This window comes from Pithys albifrons, chromosome 25 (assembly GCF_047495875.1).
Source record: "Pithys albifrons albifrons isolate INPA30051 chromosome 25, PitAlb_v1, whole genome shotgun sequence".
Lineage (NCBI taxonomy): Eukaryota > Metazoa > Chordata > Aves > Passeriformes > Thamnophilidae > Pithys > Pithys albifrons.
Window position 1 is genome coordinate 6,006,927 of NC_092482.1, and position 27,411 is coordinate 6,034,337.

Genomic DNA, 27,411 nt, shown 5'->3' on the forward strand with positions numbered 1-27,411 from the left:
TCTGCTCGAGTTAAAATCGAGCTGTTTGTCTGAAATCTGGAACTTTGATTTCTTGTGTCTCCTGTCTGAGAGAAGGATGTCCTACTCTTTCCCTGTAGGTGCCACAGGGAGTAGTTGAGCCCAGTGGGACAGTGGCATCTCCTAGAGAATGACTTTCTAATACATGTAGGGCAGTACCTGTGCTGGGGCAGCTCACACCACTATCTATCCTGGCTACATGTGAGTGGGTTCCAGTGTGTGCTTGATGCTTTATACATGTGCATGATGCTTTCCTGATGGATTTGGCTTCTTTTGCAAGAGTTCCTACCCTAGACTGAAGGTGGACCAAGTGCGAGATCGGCAGCTGGAAAAGCGACCAACCTGGAGAACATTCACTGGGATCTTTACTCTTCTGTGCTCAACACACTGGACAAAGTGAAATGCTCCCCCATTTCCCAGAGCCCCATGTGGAATCTGCATGTTTAGTGCAATACAGTATCTTTATTCTTTGTCTTTAATACTCTGATGTCATGTAGAAGTGTCTCCTAGAACACTGTGCTTCTGTCTCTGTGCAGCCAGGCTGCATCCTTGGTTTGAGCATGGGGGAATGTCCTGGGAGTTTGGAGCCAGTGCTCACTTGTGTCCAGCATTCCTGCAGTAGGGAGGAGATCCTGACTCCCAGGAAACCTGCCAGTCTGGTGAAGAGATATCGAAGCACTGCTCTTATTCTGGTCAGGTGAAGGTTTTCTTGTGGTGTCATCCCACCCCTCACTGAACTCTGAGCCAGACCCACACCCCACGGGCTCCAGGGCTGCCTGGGTGCTGCACCTGCTTTATCTATGGCCAGGGATTTGGGGGCCCAGTGAGTCACTGCCAGTGGCACTGGGGACTGGGAAAGGGCAGGGAAGTGTTGATCAGAGGAGAGGAAATTTCCAAATCCAGTATTTAAGGCATCAAAGCCTGTTGTTAATTCAACAACAGTTTCAGAGATGCTGGTTCCAGCCTCCAGCTCTTCCTAAGCTCATGTAGATGGCAGCTTTGGTGTCCTCCAGCCTCACATCCCATTCTCATGCCATGTTACCAAAGGCTGAATTTCCTCCTTGGAGACAGAGAGGAGGCCAAGCTCTGCAGGGGCACGAGATGTGCATGGCCACGTTTTTGCACTGAAATAAAGGAATGTACCCAACTTTGCTCCATGGTCCTTCCCCACAGCCAGCTGGCCTCAGTGAGCTGCTGTCAGTGCATGAGGCTGCTCCCCTGGTTCCTGGGCTCCACTCCCTCAATAACGTTCATGGAACATACCTCAGTGTGGTGGGGCATGAAATCAAAGCCATGTGTCAGATATTAGTCAGTGTAGCTTCCCAAACGTGACCAGAGCTGCTGGAAGGGCCTGCAGTGGTACCAGAGGGGTGTGCAGGGAGGGAGCTGCTCCCTGCCCTTCCAGGCCCGAGGTGCAGGTGCTGTTGTTGTCCTCAGTGTGTGCTCACAGCAGTCGGGGTGTGAGCCACCCCACTCTGCTCTCTGGCAGTGCTGTTGTGTTGTGATGCCTTTGTGAGTCCCAGTGGTGGTTGTTCCCTCTCATTTTGTGTATGATCTTGTGAATTTATTTGTTCCTCCCTTTCCTCTGCCAGTCTGAGTGGCAGCAGCACACAGTAACTTATATTTCGAAGTAAATGATGTAAACCTTATCATGTCTTTGTCCAGAACTATATTGATGAATAAATATCTGGTTTAATTGCACATTCAATGGATTCAATAAAAAGCACAACTCCTTGTGATGCCCTGGGTGCCATCTGTGTCTGGGTTGGTTGGGCTGAGGTGTGTGAGGAGCAGAGCTGTTCCCAGGAGCTGCTGGCCCAGGGGGTGCTCAAGGGGTGAATTTACCCCCAGCCTGGACAGTTTGACCCAGGAGTTGGCTGAGAGGACTCTGGTCCAACCCATTCTGGAGCCTTGCAGAGCTGAGGAGGCCCCATGGATGTTCATGACTGTGTGTGTGTGAGGTGGGTGTACCACACTGTGTTGGAAAACCAGGGTGGGCTTCTGGGTGGGACATCCCACCCAATCCAACTTATTCCAAGATTTCCATCCAAGATGTTTCCTGCAGGTGGCACAAGGGAAGGTCTCCTGGAGCACCCCTACCACCAGTGTGTTCTCTGCAGCTCTGCCTGGCAGAGTGGCTGTAAGACATAAACAGTGTTGCTTCCAGCAGTAAGGGCCAAATTCTTCATCCCCTTCCTTAGCCTGTTTCATCTTGAACCTTCCAGAAATGTGTCTCTGAAATTGAGGTGTTAACCAGAGCCAGGTCATTGCCACGTGCTGGGATGGGTTTGGGAGGATGGTGTGGGGTGGGGCAAGGCTTGGGCAGAAGGGCAAACACAGAGCACTTCAGCCACAGGGCCGTGAAGCCCAGAACCCTCCATGGGCCTGGCATGTTGGTGCTCTGGTTGGTCAGGACGTGTGTGGTGCTGTGATGGCACCGCTGCCCCCCTGGTGCCGGCAATGCCACCGGCAGAGACATCCTGGGTGGGCACCGTCCCTGCACGTGGCTCAGGCAGCTGGGAGGGCTTGGAGTGTGGACTGGGGTCAGGGTAAGAACATATGGAGAGGTTTCATGTTTCATTTTACCCTTCAGACAGGTGTGCTTGGGGCCAGTGCTGTGCAAAGCTGTGGATAGTTAAAGCAGCATGGCCTGTGGGAGATGCTGCAGAAACACCCACCAATTATCCATGGGAAGGAGAAGGTGTTTTTGTATGAGGAAATTTGGATCTTGGTCTGCCCAAACCACTGGAAGGTGATTCAGTGACAGCCCATGAGTACATGGGGGGATTGTGTGAAATCTAAAGCCTGTTTTAATCCATTGCTTAATTTAATCTCTCTGCAATCCCTGCCAGGAGGGGGGAGCCGGGAGGGGTCGGACTCTGCCCCAGGAACAGGGACAGGAGGAGAGGGCACGGCCTCATATTGGGCCAGGGAAGGGGCAGGGGGGGATTGGGGAGATTTTACTCATGGAATGGCATTGGAAAAGGCTGCCCAGGGCAGTGGGGGAGTCCCATCCCTGGGGGGGCGTGGGGGGGTTTAAAGGCCATTTGAATGTGGTACTTGGGGACATGGTCAGTGGTGGCCTTGGCAGTGCTGGAGGATGGTTGGACTTGATCTTAAAGGTCTCTTCCGACCCTGATGATTCCTTGACTCTGTGCTGACTCTCTAAAGCAAACCCCCAGCATTCAGCTATAAAATCTCCTTTATTGGCTCCATTTTGCCATCATTGTCTTGCAGTCATATCCCTGCCCATGGTGGGGTGGGAGAACTGGATGATCTTTAAAGTCCTGTCCAACCCAAACTATTCCATGATTTCATGACTGTCCCTGTCCATGAGCAGCTGGATAACAACCCACCACTTCAGCAGGACCTGAAGGACCCTCAGACCCAAACCACACAAGCTGCAAGTGCATATTTTTGGTTTTTTACCTTCTCTTTAATGGCGTACCACAAAAAATGCAAGTTGAAATATATTTTTCTCCAAATATATATATTTATATAATATATAATCTTAGTTAACTCAAGTATATACATTGTATAATAAATAATGCTTATAAAAAGAGAAATTTTCTGAATATAAAATAAAAAAAATCGACCTCTACAACTTTATACAAAACTTTGGATACAGCAGATTGATGGAAAAAGATCTTCCATTCAGTGCTAGAATACCTGGCTACAGTAAAATAATTACAAGGCAATAAATGTTCTATTTAATATTAAATACCTTTTCTTGATTAAAAAAACAAACAAAAAGGGGATTTTGTTTAAAGTCAGGTACTGGGAGTCTTTCCAGACATGGAATTTAATATATACTTTAAATAGATGCATATCAGAGGACAGCTTGGCTCTGGATGGGGGAGGGTTTGAGCTCTCTGTGGGTTTAATTTTGCAGGTGGAGGCACCTCTGGCCATGAGAGTCCAGGAGCTCCTCACGCTGTGCCCAGGAAGGACCTGGAGTTCTGCTCTGGTTCTGCCACAGGTGTGAGGGCTGAGCCCTCTCTGTGCCCTCTCTGTGCCCCCAGGAGTGCCCCCTCCCCTTCACTGCTCTTTGAGCTCTGTGTGCTACTCATTCCCAGGAGAAAGGAGCCAGTGGAGCAGCAGCCACAGCCGGGATGGGCTTGGCCATGTCTCCCTGTGGAGTCACTGCTGTGGATTGGAACGGGGCTGTTGGTCCTGGAGCCCACCAGGACAGAGATGGTCTTGGTTGTTTAACTTCAGGGGTCAGTTATGCCCTGAAAACGTAACCCCAGGGGTGTGGTCAGGGAGGAGAGGTGGCCTGGGGGACAGGGGTGGGTCGTGGGGTGTGTGGGGGGGTCCCAAATCCCTGCTGATGGTTTGGAGCCTCTGTGCCTGGTGGGGACTTCATGAACAACTGCTGAGGGCTCAGCAAATCCTATGGGAAGGGGAAGGTCTGCCTGGGGTTGTGCTGTGGGAGGGGTCTCCATTCCCTGCCTGCCCTCACCCCTCTCTTGCTCCTCTTGCTGGATGCAGTTCTTGGACCCTCCGTGTGATAGGGAGGGCTGGGACAGACATTCCCTCTGTCTGACAGGGAGGGTTAACACAGGAATTCCCTCTCTCCGTGGGCTCTGCCTCCCTGGAACACTGACGTTGGTGCAGCAGCTCACCTGGCAGGTGACCTGTCCCCAGAGACATCCCTGAGCTCCCTCTGGGATAGAAACTCATGTCAGGGAGTGCTCAGTCGGTGCTTCAGCTGGGTGGATCTGCCCAGATCCTTCAGATCCCCTCCTGGGCAGCTGTGTGGGGAGGAGGTGGCTGGGGCAGTGCTGTGTCCCCTGTGAGAGGTGCCAGCAGTGCTCTGTGCCCTGCCCATGTCCTAGGCCAGGTGCTGAAGGATCAGCTTTGGGCTCTGCCCTCCCCAGGGGATTGTAGGAGATGTTGGGCTGTGAGGAGCAGAGAGCAGGGAGGACAGGGAGGGAGAGACCCCCCGTGTGCTCAGACAGGTTTGGTTCTCCAGCATCCTGGGAGCAGGGAGGAGGGGGCTGGGGTGGGGATTTGCCTCCTTTCCTCTTCCTCACCAGGACAGCTGTGGCAGCAGCTGGGGCACCTGTGTTTGCTCAGCTTTCACTGTGTAAAGCCCATTTCCAGGTGAGCCCCTGTGGGGGTGTGTGCACAGGCCGGAGCTCTGGCCGAGGACAGGGCTGGGAGCTCGGGCTGTGCTGGGGCAGCTCTGCCTGCTGTGCCCAGGCCCTGCTCAGCCCCTGCTCGGCCCCTGCTGTCCCCGCCCCTGCCCAGGGATCAGCAGCCACAGGACTGAGGAACTGCAGCACCAGCCCAGCCCCAGCCTGGGTGGGGTGTCTGCCCCGGGGCCACCAGCAGTTCTGTGCCATCCTGTGCTCTGTGGGGCCACACTGGGGCTGGGCAGGGGGTGCTGGACCCTGCCCTGCTCTGGAGCCCCTCAGCACGGGCACCTGCTGTGCCTACTTGCAGGTGTGCACGTCGTAGATGCGAGTGCACTCCTGGCAGCTCACGTAGCAGCACCAGTGGAAGATGCAGTGACACTTCTCCTTGCGCTTCTCAGTCCGGGTGTTGTGGCCGCGGCCGCAGCACAGCAGGTCGCAGCCGTCGATGCCGTGCGAGGTGACGTTGCAGGTCCTGTCCCTGGTCCCAAAGGAGCCTGTCTCGGGGTTGGGCTCGCAGAAGTTGGGTGAGTTCTCGTAGTACACCAGGTCCCGCTCCGTGGGCGGCTTGAACAGCGCGTACTTGGCCCTGAGGGTCTCCACCCACCCGCGCGACTCGCGGTGCTTCTCCACCACCATCTCCGAGGCGCTGTCGTATTTGTCCTTCAGGTAGTCCCCGATGGCGCGGAAGTCGGGCTGGGCCCACCAGCACGTCTTCACCTCGCAGCTCCCCGAGAGCCCGTGGCACTTGCACTTCAGGTGCATGTGGTCCAGGATGGTCTGGGAGGGGGAAAACAAGGATCAGTGCAGTGTTCGCTGTCCACCCCCTGCCTTCGCCTCCTGGGCTTAAACATCTGCTCTGAGCTCGGTCTGGGAAGTGTAGGCTGGTTGGGAATGAGCTTTGGTGGGCCAGGAATGTCTCCAGACAGGCACCACACTAGAGAAGCATGAGGTGGGCAGTTGCTGTAATCTAATCTAATCTAATCTAATCTAATCTAATCTAATCTAATCTAATTTAATACCAAGGTCTGATCCTGTCACTGGAGTCGTCCCTGTCCTGTGTGGACAGTCAGAGCCCAGAGAAGCCAAGGGTGGGATGATGTCTCTGATCCACGTGGATGGAGACTGATGCCTTGTTCTCACTTTCCTAATGACCCTTCTTTTCTGCCCCAGGTCTGACAGTTTGCAGTAGAACACACTGAAATTGTGAATCTCTGATCATTAATCAGTTCCCAGAAACCTTCTCTGTGTGGAGCAAAATAATCACTGATGTCTGTTAAAATTAGTGGAGTTTGGTTGAGTTGTTATGTACTGGAAGCTGTCAGACTTCTACCCTTCCACCTCTGCCTGCTGTGGGGTGGAAAAGCCATATCAATGTTTGCTTCAAGCACTGTTGGAAAGGTCTCACTGGGTTTCCAGATGACCCAGAGCAGTCAGGGCCCAGGAACCTGCTGACAGCAGGAAGAGAATAGAATGCAATTAGAATAGAATAGAATATTTGAGTTGAAAGGGGATAGACTATTTGAGTTGAAAGGGGATAGACTATTTGAGTTGAAGTGACTGACAACAGTAATCTACTACAGAGAATCCCTGGGAAAATGTTCTAACAGGGAATGTGCAGGGAGGAGGAGCTGGGAGGAAAGTCCTCTTCACCCACTGCTGACCTGGCTCTCTCCCCATGGAGTTGTGTTTCTACACAGAGCCCTGGGAGATGTTCTCAGGTGCCCAGAGAAGCTGTGGCTGCCCCATCCCTGGAACTCTCCCACGCCAAGTGGACAGGGCTTGGAGCACCCTGGGCTGGTGGGAGGTGTCCCTGCCCATGGCAGGGGTGGCACTGGGTGGGCTTTAGGGTCTGTCCCATCCCAAACCATTCCATGGTTCTGTGTTTGTGCTGCAAGTGAGGCGTGTTAGGGTGGAGTGAAAATCTGCCTGGAGAGAGTGGAAATCACGGAATCACAGACTGTTCTGAGTTGGAAGAGACCCACAGGGATCATCAAGTCCAACTCTTAAGTCAGTGACCCACACAGGGGATTGAACCCATGACCTTGGCATTATTACAGCCACGTTTTAACCAGCTGAGCTCATCTCAGGGTTGAAATGCTGTGCCCTGGGGAACAACCTTAGAAAGCCTCTGCCTGGGAACTCCTGGGATCCCGCTCCGTCGGGAGGAGCCCCCTGTGCCACCCTGCAGGCAGGGCCCCCTGTCCGTGGCACTCACCGTGCGCCCGGCCTCGTTGTTGTGCCGGTTCATGGCGGAGCGCGCGTCCGGCCGGTTCTCGCGCGCGTCGGCGAACTCGCGGGACACCAACACGCCGAAATCGGCGTCCTCGCTGCAGCCGCCCCACTTCCAGCCGTCCCCGGGCGGCCCTTTGTGGTGCGCGTCGCAGCCGCAGATGGTGGAGGTGCCCTCGGCGCAGGAGCGCGTCACGGCGAAGGCCACCCCGGCCGAGGCGATGGCGTGCACGAAGGCGGACTCGCGGGTGGCTGTGGGCACACGGAGCCGCGGTTACCGACAGTGTGCTCCTCCCCAGCCCCTTCCTAAGCCTCAGTGAGGAGCCCAAAGTTGTGTTATTGGTGGTTCAGCGGACACTTTCTGGAGTGGGGGTGTGGGGGTGACAGTGGATCCCCTGATGTCGGAGGGGATTGATGGAGAGATTGATATGGGGCAGGTCAGTGTATCCTTGAGGGAAAGCAGTTTGAGTGCACCTTGAGGAGCAGGAGCCACCTGTGGAATGTGGGATACCTTGGAGCCAGTAGAATGTTTCCATGTGTGCTCAGCTGAACTGACTGGCCAATAGTGTGATGACATGTTGAATACAAGAGGAGATAAAAGGTGAAGCTGTAACTAAAAAAAAAAAAAGCTCTTTGTTCTAAGCTCTAAGCCTTCTGTTCAAGTCTTCTGATGTGGCTGTGCCTGATCCTCTTCTGACTGTTGTTAACACACCCTCCTTACCCCTACAAATGCTGACCCCAACACGGGTGCTGCTGGCACTGCCCTGGCAGGACAGCGAGGGACAGGAGAGGGACCCCAGTGTGGGGTTCCCATGTGGAGCACCCAAGGAGAGCTGGTGCAGGATTTGGTCCAGGATGGGTGCCACGGGGTGAGCAAAACACCAGTAGGAACTCAAGGGGCCTCAGGAGAGAGTTAGTGGAGTAATTCCTGGTCTGGGAGCCCAGAGAGGCTCCTTGGGGCCCTGTGAACTAATCCCCATGCCAGGGGTTAGTCCAAGGAGAGATGGAGAAGCTCATTGACTTTGGGAAAGGTTTTGGATTGTGCAGGACAGACTGTGGCAGAACAAAGCTTGGGAACTGGTAATGCCTGGTAAATACAGCACATGATAAACAGCACATGACTTGTTCTCAAGATAAATAGAAAATAAATAATACAAAGAAATTATAAAACCCAAGTTGAAGACAGCCTTGAAGTTGGTCACTGGTTACTGAGCAATCCTGAAGGAAATCAAAGCAGAATCACAGGATATGCTGAGTGAGAAGGGACCCACAAGGATCACCAAGTCCAGTTCCTGGCCCTGCACAGGATCATCAGGTTTGGTAAGCAGGACTTTCCTCTCATGAGGCAGAGGAAACTCAAGGCTCTGTGTAGCCACTGCCAGGCTCTGGGCACACAGCTGCAGGGAATGAATTTTAGCCCAAAGGAGCAAAGCTGGAGAAAGCCCTAAAAGTGCTGAAAGCTGAAGAAAGGGTGGAATAAATGGCCTGGGTGGATGGGGCTGGGAATGGGGGTGTGGGTGGATCAGGTACTCAGGGAGAGGAAATGTTTCAGCAGGACAGGGGACCTGGGCAGGAGGTGGGGACAGAACAGAAAATCCACATGGAATGAAGGTGCAGTGGGTTTGCTGAGCTGCAACATCCCCATCCATCACTTCTTCCACCTGTGGCCATGGCAGAGTGACCTTCAAGCCTTGCCCTTCCCTGGTCATTTCATGGGACAGCAGCAGTGACAATGCCCATGGACACAGTTGTCCCCAGCAGCCACAGAGCAGTTTGTGTTGCCTGAGTGTTTTGGCCATTTGGGTCTGAGAAGGTCAAGGCCAGATGGGACAGGTGGAAGCCAAACTAGAGTTGCCCACCTGGAGCCTCCCAGCTTCCCTGGAGTGACACCAGGGAGCTGCTGCTCTTCATCACCACCCAGAACCTCCCCATCAGCCCTGCCCAGGGTGGTTCCTCAGCCTGAGTGTTCCAGCCCTGCCTTGCTCAGTGTTTGGACACCCCAAACACAGAGAGCTCCTTGTTCATGTTGGGTGGTGAACAGGAAGGACAAAAGCCAGTGCTGAGGAGACCTTTGGGATGGAACATGGCAGCATTTCTGGGGAACACACCCAAAGCAGCACCTGCAGGAGCCATTGAGAGGGTCTTCTTGACCTGCTGCTGCCAGAGGAAACTTGGGAGATATTGGAAGCACCAAACAACAACACCCTGAGAAGATCCCACAGACCTAGTTCTTGCCTTGCCTTAGAGGGTGTGTTGGCATTTTCCTGCTGTGAATTCTATGAATTTAATGTCCTGTTTTTGGGAGTCCTGATCTCTCTCCATAGGTGGACAAACCTCAGTCAAACTGAAAGGGTTTTTGCTGCTGACCCTTCAGGAGGCTGTTGGGGAAGCTGTGACATGCTCTGAGCTGAACTGGTCTTTCCACTGACTGATGGCTCCTCCTCCATTTGGGAGCAGCACACTGCACAACTTGGATTTTTCATCCCAGGGGAAAGCCCAGCCAAGGCACGTCCCTTGTTCTCACTTTGGCTTTCACCTTCAAGAGTCTTTAATGGCCCCTGAGTTTACTCCACAGCTCTTGCAGAGAGCAAAACTTCCATCTTCCTGTGCTCAAAGAGCCATACTTGTTAAGCCTTTCCATAAAAGGTTGTCCATGAGACTCACCAGCCTGGCTGCCCCTCTCTGCATCGATCCTGGGGTGACTCCTCTCTCCAGGAGGGTAACCAGGAGTCAGCTGTCCCTCAGCTGAGGATTGCCTGGGGCTGGGGGAGAGCATGTCCCACCACAGCCCAGAGCACTCAGACGTGTCTCCTGTTTTAGGGCACAGACTGGCAAGTCCCCCATGGCTGTCCCTGCTCAGCACAGTGGCAGATGGTTCTTGGACTTGTAGTCTGGGTTCCTGCAGTGGTGACCTGGCTGTTCACAACAACTGTCTTGTTGTTTTGCTTGGGTATTTTTAAAAATGTTCTGGGTTTTCTATAAAGCAGACAGTGTTGTGCTCTTGCAACTCATTTTGAAACCAAGAGGAGTTTGACATTGGCCTCAGTGGCTGCCCTAACACAGGCTCTCCCAGGCACAGTCAGGGTCAGTCTCAGCTTTGCTCCTGGGGACACCTTTTGGCTCAGAGCCTTTGGTGTCCATGCTCTGCACACCCACAGCTCCCTGGGGAGGGACCCCATCCTGTTGGGATGGAGACTCCAGGCCTCTCAATCCAGAGCAGATGTTGGGGTCAATCCAACCTCGCTTCCAAAGTGCAGGAGATGGAGGAGCTGAGGGTGGGTGCTCAGGGGTGCTGTTGCCTTATGGGTGTGGCACGACACTGGTCAGGACAGTCCTCAGTGGATGTGGGACAAAGCCAGAAACTTCTGCTGCAAAAACAACCTTGGAGCCCATCCCCTCCTTCCAGAGCAGGAGCCACGACCCACCTCCTCAGCCGTCCCTGCATCCCCTCCTCAGCCATCCCTGCATCCCCTCCTCAGCTGTCCCTGCATCCCCTCAGCCGTCCCTGCATCCCCTCCTCAGCTGTCCCTGCATCCCCTCAGCTGTCCCTGCATCCCCTCCTCAGCTGTCCCTGCATCCCCTCAGCTGTCCCTGCATCCCCTCAGCTGTCCCTGCATCCCCTCCTCAGCTGTCCCTGCATCCCCTCAGCTGGCCCTGCATCCCCTCAGCTGTCCCTGCATCCCCTCCTCAGCTGTCCCTGCATCCCCTCAGCCGTCCCTGCATCCCCTCCTCAGCTGTCCCTGCATCCCCTCCTCAGCCATCCCTGCATCCCCTCCTCAGCCGTCCCTGCATCCCCTCCTCAGCCATCCCTGCATCCCCTCTTCAGCCGTCCCTGCATCCCCTCAGCCGTCCCTGCATCCCCTCCTCAGTTGTCCCTGCATCCCCTCCTCAGCTGTCCCTGCATCCCCTCAGCTGTCCCTGCATCCCCTCCTCAGCTGGCCCTGCATCCCCTCCTCAGCCGTCCCTGCATCCCCTCCTCAGCCATCCCTGCATCCCCTCCTCAGCCGTCCCTGCATCCCCTCCTCAGCCATCCCTGCATCCCCTCCTCAGCTGTCCCTGCATCCCCTCAGCTGTCCCTGCATCCCCTCCTCAGCCGTCCCTGCATCCCCTCCTCAGCCGTCCCTGCATCCCCTCAGCTGGCCCTGCATCCCCTCCTCAGCCGTCCCTGCATCCCCTCCTCAGCCGTCCCTGCATCCCCTCCTCAGCCATCCCTGCATCCCCTCCTCAGCCGTCCCTGCATCCCCTCCTCAGCCATCCCTGCATCCCCTCAGCTGGCCCTGCATCCCCTCAGCTGTCCCTGCATCCCCTCAGCTGTCCCTGCATCCCCTCCTCAGCCGTCCCTGCATCCCCTCCTCAGCCGTCCCTGCATCCCCTCCTCAGCCGTCCCTGCATCCCCTCCTCAGCCATCCCTGCATCCCCTCAGCTGGCCCTGCATCCCCTCAGCCGTCCCTGCATCCCCTCAGCTGGCCCTGCATCCCCTCAGCTGGCCCTGCATCCCCTCCTCAGCTGGCCCTGCATCCCTCCCTGCAGCAGGTCTCTCTCCAGCTGCAGCCTCTCTGGGGAGGTGGGTCTGGGTTCCAAACAGCAGCCCAAGCCCAGCTGATTTCAGTCTGTGCAGCCCCTGGAAGGGGGTGTCCGTGGGTGTGTGTTCCAGCTGTGGAAACCACAGCTCTGCTCTGCAGCAGCTCAGCCGAATGGGGTCCCAAACCAGGGCTGTTGTGCCAGTGGGACCATGGTATGGTTTTCACTTTCTTTTAGTCCAAGCTCTTCCCTCCTTGCCCTTCCCACCCCTGCTGTGCCAGCAGGAATCCACCTGCCAAGGGTTGCCTTGGATGTCTTTCACCAGCCACCTTTACTGGGACCACTGGGGGTTGGGGGTCACCAGGTGAAGATCCCTGCTCCATCTGGGGTGCTTCAGCCTGACAAAGCCTCTCTGGATGGCCCATGATCCAAAGCACATCAGATTAGGGGAGCCAGGGAGTCCTCCTGGCCCCAGACCAGAACACTTGGGGACAGCGGGAGGACAGAGTTGCTCTCCTGGCTGATGTGCCTTCGCTTCCATCCAGAGGGTGTGGATGGACATGGGAAGGAGGATCACGGGAAGGAGGGTCTGGAGGTCTCTAAGTCCACGTAGGGAGCAGGGATGGTGGGATGGAGCTGGGCAGGGATGGTGGGATGGAGCTGGGCAGGGATGGTGGGATAAAGCTGGGCAGGGATGGTGAGATGGAGCTGAGATGGGATGGAGCAGAACTGGGGTACTGGGATGGAGCTGAGCTGGGATACTGGGATGGAGCTGAGCAGGGATGGTAGGATGGAGCTGAGTAGAGATAGTGAGATGGAGCTGAGCTGGAATGGAGCTGGGCTGGGATGGTGCGATGGAGCTGAGCAGGGATGGTGGGATGGAGCTGAGCCGGGATGGTGGGACAGAGCTGGGCCGGGATACTGGGATGGAGATGAGCAGGGACTGGCATGGCCCCGGTCAGAGGCGCGGGGGAAGCCCCAGCGGCTGCTCCGCTCCCGCAGCATCCCGGGCTTCCAGAGCTCCCAGAGCACCCACAGCTCCCACAGCCACCCCCGTGTCCCCGAACGATGCCGGGGGCTGAGCGAGCTGCAAACCCAAACTCTCGTCTTGAAATCGTCGCCTGGCTCTGGGCGAGGAGCTGGGAGAATTTCCCAGAGACGAACTGCGGGAGCGGCGTTCCCAGAACCAGGGGAGGGGCTGGCGAGGGAGGATTAGAGCCGCCTTGACAGTGCACCACTGCGACTGTGTCCCAGCCGGGCGCGTTACCTGCTGGGACACTCAATCTGCCATTGTTCCCGCGGTGTCACACTGTATTACCCGCATAATGCGGAATGTTTCCGCCGGCCAGCGTACCCACGGCACAGAGCGCTGGCATTCCCCAGGAGCCCCTCGTAGCAACGGGGCAGTGTTGGCTGTCCTGCCGTCACCCTGCGGGCGCGCCGGCCCCGCTGGGAACTCCCATTGACGGCGCTCCCAACCCCCGCGCGGCTCAGAGAGCCCAAAGGGCGTGTGAATGCGGCAGCGATTTGAAACGACTGCGGCGCTGCGATGCTATCGCTCGCCCTGCCTCACAGTAGGGGAGGAAGCTTAGCTCTTTCTCATCGCTATAAGCTTATTTTGCTCTCTGCCTCTCGCCTTTCCCTCCCCCTCGCTTTAAGCTGCTGAGTTTATATCAAGACGGCCCCTGATCCCACACACCCCTGTTTAGATGCAAATGACTGAGAGTGTCATAGCTGAGAAAAGCCACGGGTTATCTTGGTGCGGGTCTGCCTTTTCACAGCTCGTGGCAGGGTCTTAGCCGAGCACAGAGGGACCCGAGGGCAGCCGTGCCCGCTGCCTGCACAGGGACCCGAGGGCAGCCGTGCCCGCTGCCTGCACAGGGACCCGAGGGCAGCCGTGCCCGCTGCCTGCACAGGGACCCGAGGGCAGCCGTGCCCGCTGCCTGCACAGGGACCCGAGGGCAGCCGTGCCCAGCTGCCTGCACAGGGACCCGAGGGCAGCCGTGCCCGCTGCCTGCACAGGGACCCGAGGGCAGCCGTGCCCAGCTGCCTCCGTGCACCTGCGGGTGGCTGCAGTCCGGCCGGTGGGAGCATCTTCCCGGAGCACCGGTGGCGTCTGCCCGGAGAAGGACAGCGGGCAAAGGGCAGCTCGGAGTGGGGAAGCAGGGGCAGAGTGGATCCCCCGGTGCCCAACACGTGGGGAAAGGTGTGAGCTGCCAAAGGCTCCTGCCATGCTCACTTGTGCAGACCCTGGAGCTCACACATCTCTTCCCCACCCAGCCGTCGGTCTCCAGGTGCCTGCGGGGCCTTCCTGTCTCCTGCACTCACAACCAGCTCCTCCTGGGCACCAGTTTTACCCAACCCCAGGGGCAGCACCACCAACCCAGGGCAGGGCTGTTCCCCATCCTCTGAGCATGTCACCAGCTGCTGCCTCAGCCCTGGCATTGGGGAGGACTTGGCTGGAGGACCTGCTGGGTTTAGATAAGAACTGACCTTATTTCACGCAGAAAAAAGAGAAGAGGGAGGGGGAAAGCAGGTTTTTCCTCCCTCCTTGGCCCAGGCTGCACACCTGCAGTATAAATCATCCCAGGGAATTTGCTTGTAAAAACATGATTTTACCCCACATTCAGGGGTTGGGTGTTTGGCTTTTTTCATAGTTCAGATTAGAAAATAAGACACGCAAAAAAGAAAACTTCGAATCACAGAACCATGAAATCGTTTGGGTGGGAAGGGACCTTAAAGCCCATCCAGTGCCACCCTCTACCATTGTCAGGGACACCTCCCACCAGCCCAGGGTGCTCCAAGCCCTGTCCAACCTGGCCTGGGACACTCCCAGGGATGGAGCAGCCACAGCTTCTCTGGGCACCTGTGCCAGGGCCTGCCCACCCTCACAGACAAGAATTCCTTCTCAATATCCCACCTAACCCTGTCCTCTGGCAGTGGGAAGCCATTCCCTGTGTCCTGTCCCTCCATCCCTTGTCCCAAGTCCCTCTCCAGCTCTCCTGGAGCCCCTTTAGGCACTGGAAGGGGCTCTGAGGTCTCCCTGGAGCTTCTCTTCTCCAACTCTCCCAGCCTCTCCTTCCTTGAAGGAAGATAATCAGTGGCCTTAAAAAGCCTGGGCAGGCACAGGTTCTGTGGCACAAACACTGTGAGTCTGAATGTTGAGCAGGGGGTGTGGGAGGAATTTGGGTTGATAAGGCAGAGCCTCACCCAGGTTGGTGTGGGGAAGCTCCCAGGTGGGAGCACATCATGCCCTGAGCTTTCCCTGAGCTTTCCCTGGGCTGTGGTTGCTGTTCGATGCCATGCAAGAGGCTGCAGGAGGAGGGTTAGAGCCAGATGGTGACACTGGGAAGTGAGCTGGGAATGGGATGGGAGGTTGTGGGAGGACCTGGGGGCAGGAATCCCTGTGGTTATCCAGGGAGGTGAGCCCTGTGTTCCCACACTGCCACCAGTGCTCAGGCCTGGAAGATCATAGAATCATAGAATCGATTGGGCTGGAAAAGACCTCCAGGATCATCGAGTCCAACCCTTGGTCCAACTCCAGTCCATTTACCAGATCATGGCACTCAGTGCCACGTCCAATCTGTGTTTAAAAATCTCTAGGGATGGTGAATCCACCACCTCTCTGGGCAGCCCATTCCAATGCCTGAGCACTCTCTCTGTAAAGAATTTTTTTCTCATCTCCAACTTAAATTTCCCCTGGCAGAGCTTGAGCCCATCGTGCCCCCTTGTCCTATTGCTGAGTGCCTGGGAGAAGGGACCAGCCCCCACCTGGCCAGAACTTCCCTTCAGGCAGTTCCAGACAGTGCTGAGGTCACCTCTGAGCCTCCTCCAGGCTAAACACCCCCAGCTCCCTCAGCCTCTCCCCACAGCACTTGTGCTCCAGTCCCTTCTCCAGCCTTGTTGCTCTTCTCTGGCCCCGCTCCAGCCCCTCAATATCCTTTCTGAACTGAGGGGCCCAGAACTGAACACAACTCAAGGTGTGGCCTCACCAATGCAGAGTACAGGGGAAGGATCACTTCCCTGGTCCTGCTGGATGTGCCCAGAAGCTGCATTGCTTTTCAGACTAAGCTCTCCTTGAATGGAAGCCAATGTGATGAACATTTCTGCAGCTCCTTCAAAAGGAAATTACTCTGATTTTCTTTCCAGTCTGTATTAGAAATGATTTTTGATCCTGTTGTAGTGAGAAATGCACCTTTGAAGCTTCTCCAGAATAGCTACAATCTACCTGAGGGAGCAGAAGGTGAGATTAACCCAAATGTTGCTCCAGGACTCAGAGGTGGTTTCAGCCAGTCATTGGTCAAGGTGGAACTCTGACTGCTTTGTCCCGGTATCTCATGGCCTGATGCACAGTGTGAGCTCAGCAGGGATTGTCCTCTTGCTTGGAGCCTCTCTGTGGGGCTGCAAAGCTGGAAGGCAGTAGAGGGGACAGGGAATGGCCCACCTGGGTGCCCCAGGGCTCAGCTACAGGTTATGGGCTCCAAACTCTTAATTTGAGACCCTTCAAGAGAGCTGGAGAGGGACTTGGGACAAGGGATGGAGGGACAGGACAAGGGAATGGCTTCTTACTGCCAGAGGGCAGGGAGAGGTGGGATATTGGGAAGGAATTCTTGTCTGTGAGGGTGGGCAGGCCCTGGCACATGTTGGGCAGAGCAGCTGTGGCTGCCCCATCCCTGGGAGTGTCCAAGGGCAGGCTGGACAGGGCTTGGAGCACCCTGGGCTGGTGGGAGGTGTCCCTGCCCATGGCAGGGGTGGCACTGGATGGGTTTTAAGGTCCCTTCCCACCCAAACCATCCCAGGATTCCATGACTCCTGTTTCTGCATCTAAGCAAGACGAGGCAGCAGCCTGGGAGAAGGGGGTGCTGGGTTGGACAAGATCACCTTTGAAAGGTCCCTTCCACCTCAAACCATGCCATGATTCTCTGGTCACACAGAAGGGTCCTGTCCCCTGTCCAGAGCCCCCAGCAGTGATGGGCAGTGCTGGCCCCACACTCAGCACAGATAAGGAGTTCTATCAGATTTACCACCCTTGTCTCTTCCCTCAGCTGACAAAGCTGTGGCTGAAAAGGTTCTGGTTTCCTCTGTGACTGCTCCTGCTACAAACTTTGGAATCTCAAAGGCTTCCTGTGTTCCTCATTGCCACACAGACAATGACATGAGTCCCATCCTGTCTCTGCTCATTAATGTTTCAGGCAGGAGGGAAAAGGCACAGTTCCCACCTGTAACAAATCCCCACGCTGGGCTGGGCTGGGCTTTGATGTGTCCTTGTTTGCAGATGATCCTGTTTATTTTTAACTGCTCTACTTACAGGTTAGTGAGGCAGCAGAATCCCTGCAGCTCTGGAGTGGGGCCTGGCAGTGCTGCCTGGGAGATGCCACTGCCCCACGGTGGCACTGGCAGAGCTGCAGAACCAACGTGCTCACTGATTTTCTCCATCTGTCAGAAGAGCTCCAGAGCTGTGGCTGAGATTTCTCCTTGTCAGCGTGGAAATGCTGAGGCAAGTCCACACAGGAGGCTCTGCTCAGTCCCTGCAGCCCAAAGAATCCTGAAATACTCCTCAGAAATTCAAAGCTCAGTTTGCTCATTACAGGGAGGATGGTTCACATCCAATTTTTAAGTGCTTTCACGCTGACAGAAATGGTGGTGAGAGATTTTCAGTGCTCAAGCAGTTCTTTCAGGATGTGTTTCTAATTTTTATGGCAGTTCTTTAATGATAGTTTTTATAGAAAATTAAAACTTTCTGATCTTTGAAGTGATGAAATTTAGGACAAGCTTTTATGAGGCAGCAAGCTGGAGTGTGGTGAGTCTTGATGACAAGTTATTTGGTAGTAAATACAACAGTTACCCCAAAATAAAACCTGACAAAATAGAGGGGAAATGATTGTCAGGGTCCTTATTAGTGCTCTAATGGGGCTTTACAACCCTGATTCCTGCAAAGAATTGCACAGTAACACAAAGGAGTAATTTTCACTGAAATATTTGTCATTTCAGGGAGCTGAAATGGGACCTTCCCCTACTGCAAGGCTGAAGCTTGGAAAAAGATCTCATGAACTGTTTATATGCACAATATTGGGGCTTTCTAAGACACACCAGAATTCCTTCACTGTCCAGGAGACTGTGGGGAAATAGGGCAGTGCTCTCACCCCAGTCTCTCCAGTTTCTTAAAATCTGTGCCATAAGATTCCCATTTCCAAAGCACCACTGGAAAGAATCATTTCTGTTCAGTGAAGAGACTTCATTGGGCTGAGGGACCCTGTGGGTGTCGACACAAGTGAAGCTGAAAGGGAAGTGCTTTGGATTGTGTTTGTGGAGCTGTGAAATGAGGAGGTCACCCGTGAGTGTCCTTTGTGCTAAACAAGGCCCAGAGGCAGCAGAATCCTTGGGACATCCTGGAGAGACTGGACCTCTTCATCCCCTGGGAGGTTTAATCCACTGTTTGGCTGTTTTATGGGATTGCCTTGTCACCCATGGTCATGGTTTGCCAATGGACACCTGAGATGTGGGGCAGGTTCTGATGGAGCTGTGCCAGGGCAGGGTCAGGTGGGATCTCAGGGAAAGGCTCTTCCCCCAGAGGGTGGTGGGCACTGACCAGGCTCCCCAGGGCAGTGGGCACGGCCCCGAGGCTGCCAGAGCTCCAGGAGGGTTTGGACAATGGGACAGGGACAGGGTGGGATTGTTGGGGTGTCTGTGCAGGGCCAGGAGCTGCACTGGGTGGTCCTGGGGATCTCTTCCAACCCGGGAATGTCGTGGTTCTGTGATCTGCCACCAGCACCCTCCTTTCAGGGGCACAGCTCCTCACTGTTCTCAGTAATGCCTCCTGATCCCCTGGGAATCCCAGTTCTGTGGGGCCTCATCAATGTGCCCAGTGTGGACACAGAAAGGGGCCTTTGGGGAGGGGGTGATGATGATGAAAAGGAGCAAAAAAGAAGAGGGAAAATACATTTATTCTCCCCCCCCCCTCCCCCCTTCCCCCCATTCTGACTCTTTTGGGCTTATCTGTGAGAAGACACATTGAAATCCCAACTACCTGATCAGGATGATGGATTTCAACTGTGGCTTCTCACTGGTGGGGAATCCTGAGCCCAGTGACCTCCTGTAGGCAGTGGGAGCTTCAGTGCCTCAATCCAAGGAACTCAGCCCAGCCCTTTCCTTGGCTTCCCCATGCCCTGCAGGTGCCTTTTGTTTGGAATTGCTGCACACACTGGGCAGGGAAATGGAGCCCACAATTCCAGAACATGGGAATGTCCCGGGGACTGTGCTATGTTACCCCTGGTGACATAGCACAAAAAAATGGGAAAAGGAACCATGGAACTCCGAGCTGAAATCTGGGAGATCTGCCTTGATCCTTGGGGCATTCCCAGCAGGAATTCCCGGGGTGTCCCACCCCGGCCGCGCTGCCCCCGAGCCCGCAGTGCTGTTACCTTTGTCCAGGACGGGCCCGAAGATGGCCAGGCTGTCGTCGATGGTGGTGCAATTCCAGCGGCGGCCGCGGAACTGGTGCTGGCACTCCTGGATGCCCAACTTCACCCCCTCGGCCACGCTGGGCATGATCTCGATGTAGTTGCGGCAGAAGCGGAGCTGCTTCGGGACGAGGCCGGGGATGGAGCCGCAGAGGATGGGCTGGGACCCGAGGGAGCTGTACTGCTGCCCCAGGGCGAGGGACCTGCGGGGACAGCGACAGGGACGGGACAGGCAGGGTGAGGGCTGGGAGCTGCTGCCACCGCTGGTCCTGCCCCTCCCCACAGCCCCAGGGGCAGTTTGATGGGCCAAAGTGAACCAGCAGTTCAGGAGAACAAAAAAGTACAGGAATTTGATGGGCATAATCGAACCAATAGTTCAAAAAAGTACTGAAAATTTGCGATTTCCTAAGAAAACAAGAGACTTTCCACTGGTAGCACTGGTGTGGAAAGGGCTCTGTGCACACCAATGGTCCTTGCTCAGCTCCCTGCATGGAGACACCTGGAGCCATTCCAGGTATTCCAAAGAGTCTGAGGCCTCCACCGGGGGCTGGTGGATCTGACAGAACCTGCAAGGGCTGGATCTGGGGAAGCCACACCTGGAGGCTGGAGGTGTCTCAGCTGTCAGCAGACCCTGACTGAGAGCTCTGAACTGTGGCCAAGGTGGGAAGGGTCCTGTCCAAGGCCAAGTCCATCAGCAGAGGGATCAGCATTCCCAGAGAGGGGCTGCTCTGGGGTCACAGTGCCAGTGCCACGTGGCCAGACTGGCTGGACACCTGAAGGTGGTCCCAGAAGGGACTGGATCACCCCAGTTCCACCTGCAAGGCCCCCAGTGTGCAGCAGCTGCTGAGGGGGCAGATGTGCTGGGCCTGGGGAAGATGCTGGGGGCAGATCTGAGAGGACCTTTCCTGTCAGTGCAAGGACCTGACAGGGGCCCAGCATTAAATACCAAACTGCTTATTTGGCCAGAAATTGTCACTGAAGGGTGAAGACACCTGTTTTTAAAGGAGCACTGGGACACCTGCCATTGCACACAGCCAGGGACAGTCCCACAGCTGCTCAGGCTCCAACTCAGCCTGGGCTGTCCCTGCAGAATGTGGTGACACAGGACAGGGAGCAGCAGTTCTGTGCCAGCAGAAATCAGAGCAGAGACCTCCCAGAGCAGGTACCAGTGTGGGCACATCTGGGAGAGTTTTGACTTTGGACACTCTCAGGGACAGGGTGGGATTGTTGGGGTGTCTGTGCAGGGCCAGGAGTGGGACTCCATGGTCCTTGGTGGGTCCCTTCCAGCTCAGGAGATTCTGTGACTCTCATTCTATTTCTCTTGCACTGGGAGTCCACAGGTGGACACAGGACCAGGGCGAGGTCCCACCAGTGCTGAGTAGAAGGGAAGGATCTCCTCTCTCTCCCTGCTGCCAATGCTGTTCCTTGGGCAGCTCTGATGGTTCTCTCTGCTGAAATGTCACATTTCTTGGGCAGCCCTGGTGGCTCTCTTTGCTGCAATGCCACCTTCCTTGGGCAGCCCTGGTGGCTCTCTTTGCTGCAGTGTCACCTTCCTTGGGCAGCCCTGATGGTTCCCTTTGCTGCAGTGTCACCTTCCTTGGGCAGCCCTGGTGGCTCTCTTTGCTGCAGTGTCACCTTCCCTGGGCAGCCCTGATGGTTCCCTTTGCTGCAGTGTCACCTTCCTTGGGCAGCCCTGATGGTTCTCTTTGCTGCAGTGTCACCTTCCTTGGGCAGCCCTGGTGGCTCTCTTTGCTGCAGTGTCACCTTCCCTGGGCAGCCCTGATGGTTCCCTTTGCTGCAGTGTCACCTTCCCTGGGCAGCCCTGATGGTTCCCTTTGCTGCAGTGTCACCTTCCTTGGGCAGCCCTGATGGTTCCCTTTGCTGCAGTGTCACCTTCCCTGGGCAGCCCTGATGGTTCCCTTTGCTGCAGTGTCACCAGGCAGCTCCATGCTCACATGTTGCCCCTGCAGCCCCAGCTCTGGCTCTGCAGCTGTTGGCCCTCAGCCCTTACAGGTGCAGGGGGTTGGTGCTCCCCAGGTTGTTTCTCCCCAGCTCCTTGACTGAGGTGCAGCACATTCCTCTCTGCCCAGGGAAACACCTTCAAAAGCAGTTCTGGGGTATCAACCACTTCTCCCACTCCATTGGTTTCTCCCTCACACACCTGCCCACACCTGAAGATTGGGTGTGAATGAATCCATCATTTTGTAGTCCTTGGTTAATTAATGTTCAGGAGGGCTTTGGCCCCACCTCCTGCTCAGAGCAGGGCCAGTCTCCAGGTTGGATTAGGTCTGCCAGGGCATTGTCCTACAGTGTGAACACCTCCCAGGACAGAGATGCCATTGCTTTGTGGTTGACTGTCCTTGTCCTGAGCTGCTCTTCCAGCCTGAAATGTCAGGCTGGACACTGAGCTGGCCCCAAACGTTTGATTTAATTACACAGTAATGATTTTAATGATGTAAAGGGAATCCCAGGATTCCTGCTCAGGAGAGATGTCTCTGCAGGAGACACTGAAGGAGGAGACCTGACTCCCACCCTGGCTGGGAACCACATGCCTCTAATCCCTGCCCCAGGGCTGTCTCCTGCCACAGCTCCCTGTTTCTCCTGCCCTCTGAACCCACCTGCCCAGCCCTGGGGCACCTGTCTGAGACTCCATGCAAAATCTGGGCTCCATGTCCCCCACCCTTGGGTGGCACACACACAGAAGGGGCCACCAGAAGTGGCCAGGAGGGAACAGCACAATGGGCAGTGCCTGGGACTGGTTCCCAGAGCTGTTCTGCACCTCCAGCTCCCACCAAGTGCCATCTGGGAGGGAGCTCAGCACTGCTGGGACTGGTCAGCTCCAAGGAACAGCTGGGGACAGCCCTACCCACTGTCCACCCAGCGTGGGCAGTGACAGTGGACAGAGAACATGCTGCTCTTGGATGGTCAAGGTCCCTTCCAACCCACCCCAGTCCGTGGTGCTGTGATGTCCCCACACCCCACTCTCCCAGACACTCTCCAGGGGGGTCACAGGGTGTTTTGTCCTGCCTGGTTTGCACAGCTGTGAAGGTCATGGGCAGTGTCAGTGTCCAGGATGCTCCTGCTCAGCAGGTTCTCAGGGCTGGTGCTGGAGCTCCACACCAGGTCCCAGTCTCTGCTGTGGCTCAGGGGTGTAAACCTGGCCTAATTCTTTACCTAATGAGCAGCTCATTCCCTTGGAGCTGCAGAAGCAGCAGTGACCCAGGGGAGTATGAGCTGGGATTTCCCATGGAGTTCTGGGGAATTCTGGGAGGACCCACCTTGCTCTCAACCCCAGACTTGGCCAAATCCCCTCTTTAAGTGCCTGAGCCACCTCATGACAGACTTTCCTGCTGGCAAGGCCTGGCCAGAGATGTGCAGCCAGTTTTGGTGTCTCTGTTGAGGTTGGAGTTGTGATCTGGTGTGTGAGGGGCCCTGGGGAGGGGGAGGCTGCTCTGGTGGCCCAAGGCCACACACCACACCCAGCTGGTGATTCTGTGACCCACATGGAGGAGTCCACGTGCTTTACATGGCCCCATCCAAGCTTTCCCACCTTTCCCTTTTGCAAGGTCTCCAACATTCCCAAGGGTTTGCAATTAATTTTCCCTGTTGACCCTCAATGGCAGCATCTTCTCTCCAATCATCATCTAATGTTCATTTTTGTTCCCATCTCAGTGATTTCCCCACTGCTGATCCTTCTTGGATAGATAAGGAAAAGCTCCTTCCTCTGGGCCCATTGCCCCCACTTCTCCAGGAGTCCTGGAGGGCACAGAGGGGGCAGGAGCTGTGGCAGAGGCTGCAGCTCCTGAGTCCTGGTGGTTCCTCTCCAGAGTGGCTGAGATGTGAAGATGAAATAAAACCTCTTTGAAATCCAGACCTGGGATCCCAGGGACAAATACTGGCTCTAACACAAGATGTTAAATCTAAAGTCTAAATCACAAGAGTTAAACCTAAATCATGAATTAAATCTACATCAAAAATTAAATCTAAATCACAAGAGCCCCTGGGGGTGAAGGAGGCACATCTGGAGAGGGAATGTCACAGGGTGAATTTGGGATAGATGGAGGACAAGGACAATTTCAAAGCACAATCACCACTCCAAGGCTGGCACCTGCAGCACTGGCAGAGCCCACAGTTCCCTTCCCTGCTCTCCATGCCCTCAGGGTCCCTCCTGGCTGCCTGAGCCCACGTTGCTCTGGTTCCCATCACACCAAAGGGAAATCCTTGTTTCATACCCCTCCCCACTGCCCCCAGCTTTACCCCGGGAGGTGACAGCTCTCTTTTTCCAGCACCAGCTCCAGGCCCAGTCCCTTTTCACACTCAGGGGCAGGATCCATAAAATCCAGGCAGCTCCACATGCCTGGGGGACCCTTTGTCTCCCCTTGCACACGAGTGAGATGTGCAGATGTTGGCTCTGTGTTGTGGGAGTGCAGGACACACACGGAGTGTGAGTGCCCATGGCAAACACACAGGAAGTCCCTTTTCTCTTCCTCTGCTGAATCCCTTCAGCCTCTCAGAGTCCCGACTCTGTCAGGCCAGTGACTCCTTTTGTTCCCACATGGTGGTGCCAGACAGAGCAGGGCTCTGATCCAGCAGGTGGGAGTTGACTCTCCATGGTTCCCATTGGTCTGGGATGGACTTTTGAAGCCCTGGGAGTAAACTGTCCTGTGCAGATCCTGCAGCTGTGGCACCATCAGGTGCATCCTCTCATCCCTGAGCAGGTGACTCGTGTCCTCCCACTGCCCCAGCATGGAGGGTGCTCTGCACACCCTCTCACCTTCCCCTTCCTGCAGAGCTGCCCAGAAAACTCATCTTCCAGTTGGCCACTGGTTGGAAAGACATGTGGCATCAAGAGAAATTAGACCCACAGTGTTTGGAAATAGCAGGATTTGGCCTGAATAAAACTGTGCCCAAACACATGGAAAGCAGCTTCAAGGGGGATCCTCAAGTCAGGTGTTTTGCCAGTGAGAGCCAAATCTTCTGGGACATTTCTTCTTCCCTCTATGAGCAGCCTGGAGGCTTCACTGCTCAGGGCACTCAGGACTGAGCTCAGCACAGGCTGCTCCTCTGAGCTGGGTCTTCCCAGCCAAGGGCAAATCTCGGGAAGAGGCTCCTCTGTGGAATGTGGATCCCTCTCTGGCTTGATGCCCCTGCTCAGCTGCTGCCTGGCAGGAGAGCAGCTCCCTGGGGAGAGAGGTGTCCTTCCTGTGCTGTGTGTGCAGGGCATGGTGGGGTCTGACCTCAGGGTTTGCTCGTGTGTGTCATGTTCCAGTGTGATGAGAAAAAAAGCAAAGGGCCAGGAGAGGACCCTCTTCCTGGGGAACAATCTGATAGTGTCACCCCTTTCTCTTTCTTCTGCAATCCCATAAACCTGTTGTGAGTCCTGGGAGCCCTGGAGATGGGCAGGAAGCTGCCCCAGCACTGCAGCAATTTCTTACTCGAAACGCAGTGAGAACATTTCTGGGCTCTGCTGCTGAGGGAACGTTCTCCAGCTCTGAACTCAGCAGCTGAAAACAGATCCTGCTCCCTTTGTCTCAGCAGCACTTGAATAACAGCTGCTCTTCCTAAATGCCTCCATAGCCAAGGCCAGAACCACTGCCAAGGAACTGAGAGACAGGAAGCTCTTTAAAGGCATTGCCATGGAATCACAGGATGGTTTGGGTTGGGAGGGATCTCAAAGCCCATCCAGTCCCACCCCCTGCCATGGGCAGGGACACCTTCCATGGCCTAGGTTGCTCCAAGCCCCATCCAACCTGGCCTTGGACACTTCCAGGGATGGGACAGCCACAGCTTCTCTGGTCAGGAGCTGTTTCCTCCCACAGCAGCTCAGGTTACTGCAGCACAGAGTTACAAGGCAAACACTGTCCTGCTCGTGTCCTCTAATGTCCTGTCAATGCCTTGGATTGATCCCTGAGGTTCTTCCAATGCCCTGGGAAAGCTGTGAACCAGCAGGAGGAAACCAGCTCACAGTTCAGACCTTGTTTGTCACCTGCTGCCTTCAGGAAAACCTGTCCCTGCCTGTTTCTATTGTACAGTTTCCAGACATGTGTGTTGTTTTCTGATTCTGGTCCATGCTCTGCTTTAAATAGACACTTGTGCCAGTGGCCTTCTGCTCTCCCTGAGCTGCCTGCCCTGGGGAAGCAGCAGTTTCCATGTTCTCCCTGTTTAGTGCTCTGGAAGCCCTTCCAGCTCCCACCAGTGCTGTCCCTTCCTCCTCCCAGCAGAGGCTCAGCCCACACTTGCTTTTCAGGTAAGTGAAGAGCAAAATCACTGTGAGCATCAGTGTGGGGTGAACACAAACCTTGCAGGAGAGGCAGTCCCTGCCCAGTGCCACCTTTGGTCTACCCAGTGCCACCTTTGGTCTGCCCAGTGCCACCCCTGCTTTGCCCAGTGCCACCTTTGGTCTGCCCAGTGCCACCCCTCGTCTGCCCAGTGCCACCCCTGCTCTGCCCAGTGCCACCCCTCGTCTGCCCAGTGCCACCCCTGCTTTGCCCAGTGCCACCCCTGCTCTGCCCAGTGCCACCCCTTGTCTGCCCAGTGCCACCCCTGCTCTGCCCAGCCCAGCCTGGGTAGCGCTCACAGGGGATTCCACCAAGGGACAGACACTCATTGTAATCCCAGAGAACACAAATCCCACCTCAGCTTTGGCAGAGTTGCCTCCCACAGGTTCCTCCTGCTGCTCCCTCTGCTCTGCTCCCCAACCTCTGAGGGGTATCACACCTGGTGCAATATTCATGTATTCTAATGCTGGTGATTTGCTGACTGCAGCCTTTTGCAATCAGGGGAACACACACACAAGCTCTGGGCTTTGTCTGAAGATCAAGAGAGTGAGAGGGAAATGTTGGCAAGTCAAAACGTGCAATGTATTTGCACTTGTGAGCTGGGAAATGCCAGGCCCTGACTGAACATGGAGAGCAGACACAACAGGACAGAACTCAAAGGAGGAGCTGCAGGTTGGGAGGGACTGGATGGCTCTGCTGCCTGAGCCTTCACTCAGGACTCAGCCACTGTTCAATCTCAGCTCAGCCTGTCCAGAGTGTTGAGTTTTTCCACAGCTTTTCCCCTTGTGTCCCTGGTGTGTGATATCACCATCACCATAGGCCCCCCCAAACTCTGCAATTGTTGGGGGATCAATAAAACAGAAGGTTTTAAAGAGAATATTCAACTGCCTGAGCATTAGAAGCTGATCCCTCAGCCAAGGGTGAGGCCCCAGGGCAGGAAAGGGATGTGGGGTTTTAATATTTAACTGCCCTGGAAGGTCTCTGTAGACTTTCCACACCACCAATAGGACCTCTTGAACAGGAGAGGCTTTTCCCAGTTGATGTGTTTGGAAATGACCTCACTGAACAGTGTGTATGAATTGCATGACCTGCACAACATGCAGCAGCCCACAAGGCCACATTCTGGCCAATTAAAATTCTCCCTTTATTTAGTCACATCTGAAGGCTGCAAACCTCTTAAACCCTCCACAAAAGCACAAGTTCACTCAGGAATCACTCCCAGAGCTGTGGCTGCTCAGAAGGAGTTTCACCATTGCTCTGAGAGCTCTCCCAGAGGGGCAGCTCAGGGTACCTCAGTTCCTCCAGTCCTCTGTTGGAAGCCCTGGGTGGGTTTTGTTTATTGTCCATGGAACCCAGTGGGGCCTCTCTGGTGCCACAGGGAAGCATTCCCAGTGCTGGGGCTGTGCCATCTTGTCCAGACCAGGGATGGTCAGCCTGTGTTGTCCAGGAGCACATGGCACCAGCTGGGCAGAAATTTGGAAATCTGGTCACTTTGCAGAGAAATGTTGGTCATTTCCAGAAGGAAACAAGGAGGAAGCACTAAATGAGATGATCCTCTGATCAGAGAATGAGGGTTGAATGAGGGGAGAAATGCTGAAGAGGGGAAGCTCCAGGGCTGAGGAGGTAGAGGGAGGGGCTGGGACTGTTTTATTTCCAGCTCCCATCAACACTGATGCTGAAGCAGCTGCTGAAACACAGCCCAGCCAACTCTGCATTAAGTCAAATGAAAAGCTCCCTATCTACATACAGAGAAAACGGTTCTTG

At 55.3% G+C, this 27,411-nt stretch overlaps 2 protein-coding genes across 3 annotated transcripts in view; one reads left to right on the forward strand and one right to left on the reverse strand.

Moving 5' to 3' along the window:
• Positions 1-1,757, forward strand: part of NSF (N-ethylmaleimide sensitive factor, vesicle fusing ATPase) — an 81,467-nt gene extending 79,710 nt beyond the window's left edge. Inside the window, exon 21 of one of the 2 annotated variants that reach the window (XM_071577445.1) lies at positions 99-1,757. In XM_071577445.1, coding sequence (XP_071433546.1) covers positions 99-114 — 16 coding nt within the window. In that variant the 3' untranslated portion in view covers positions 115-1,757. The remainder of the gene's footprint in view (positions 1-98) is intronic. The other variant, XM_071577444.1, reaches the window with a different exon arrangement.
• A 3,699-nt stretch (positions 1,758-5,456) lies between these two features.
• The window catches only part of WNT3 (Wnt family member 3), a 50,440-nt gene continuing 28,485 nt past the window's right edge, over positions 5,457-27,411 (reverse strand). Inside the window, exons 2-4 of the mRNA XM_071577365.1 lie at positions 19,331-19,572; positions 7,375-7,640; positions 5,457-5,936 (exon numbers count right to left, since the gene is read on the reverse strand). Coding sequence (XP_071433466.1) covers positions 5,457-5,936; positions 7,375-7,640; positions 19,331-19,572 — 988 coding nt within the window. The remainder of the gene's footprint in view (positions 5,937-7,374; positions 7,641-19,330; positions 19,573-27,411) is intronic.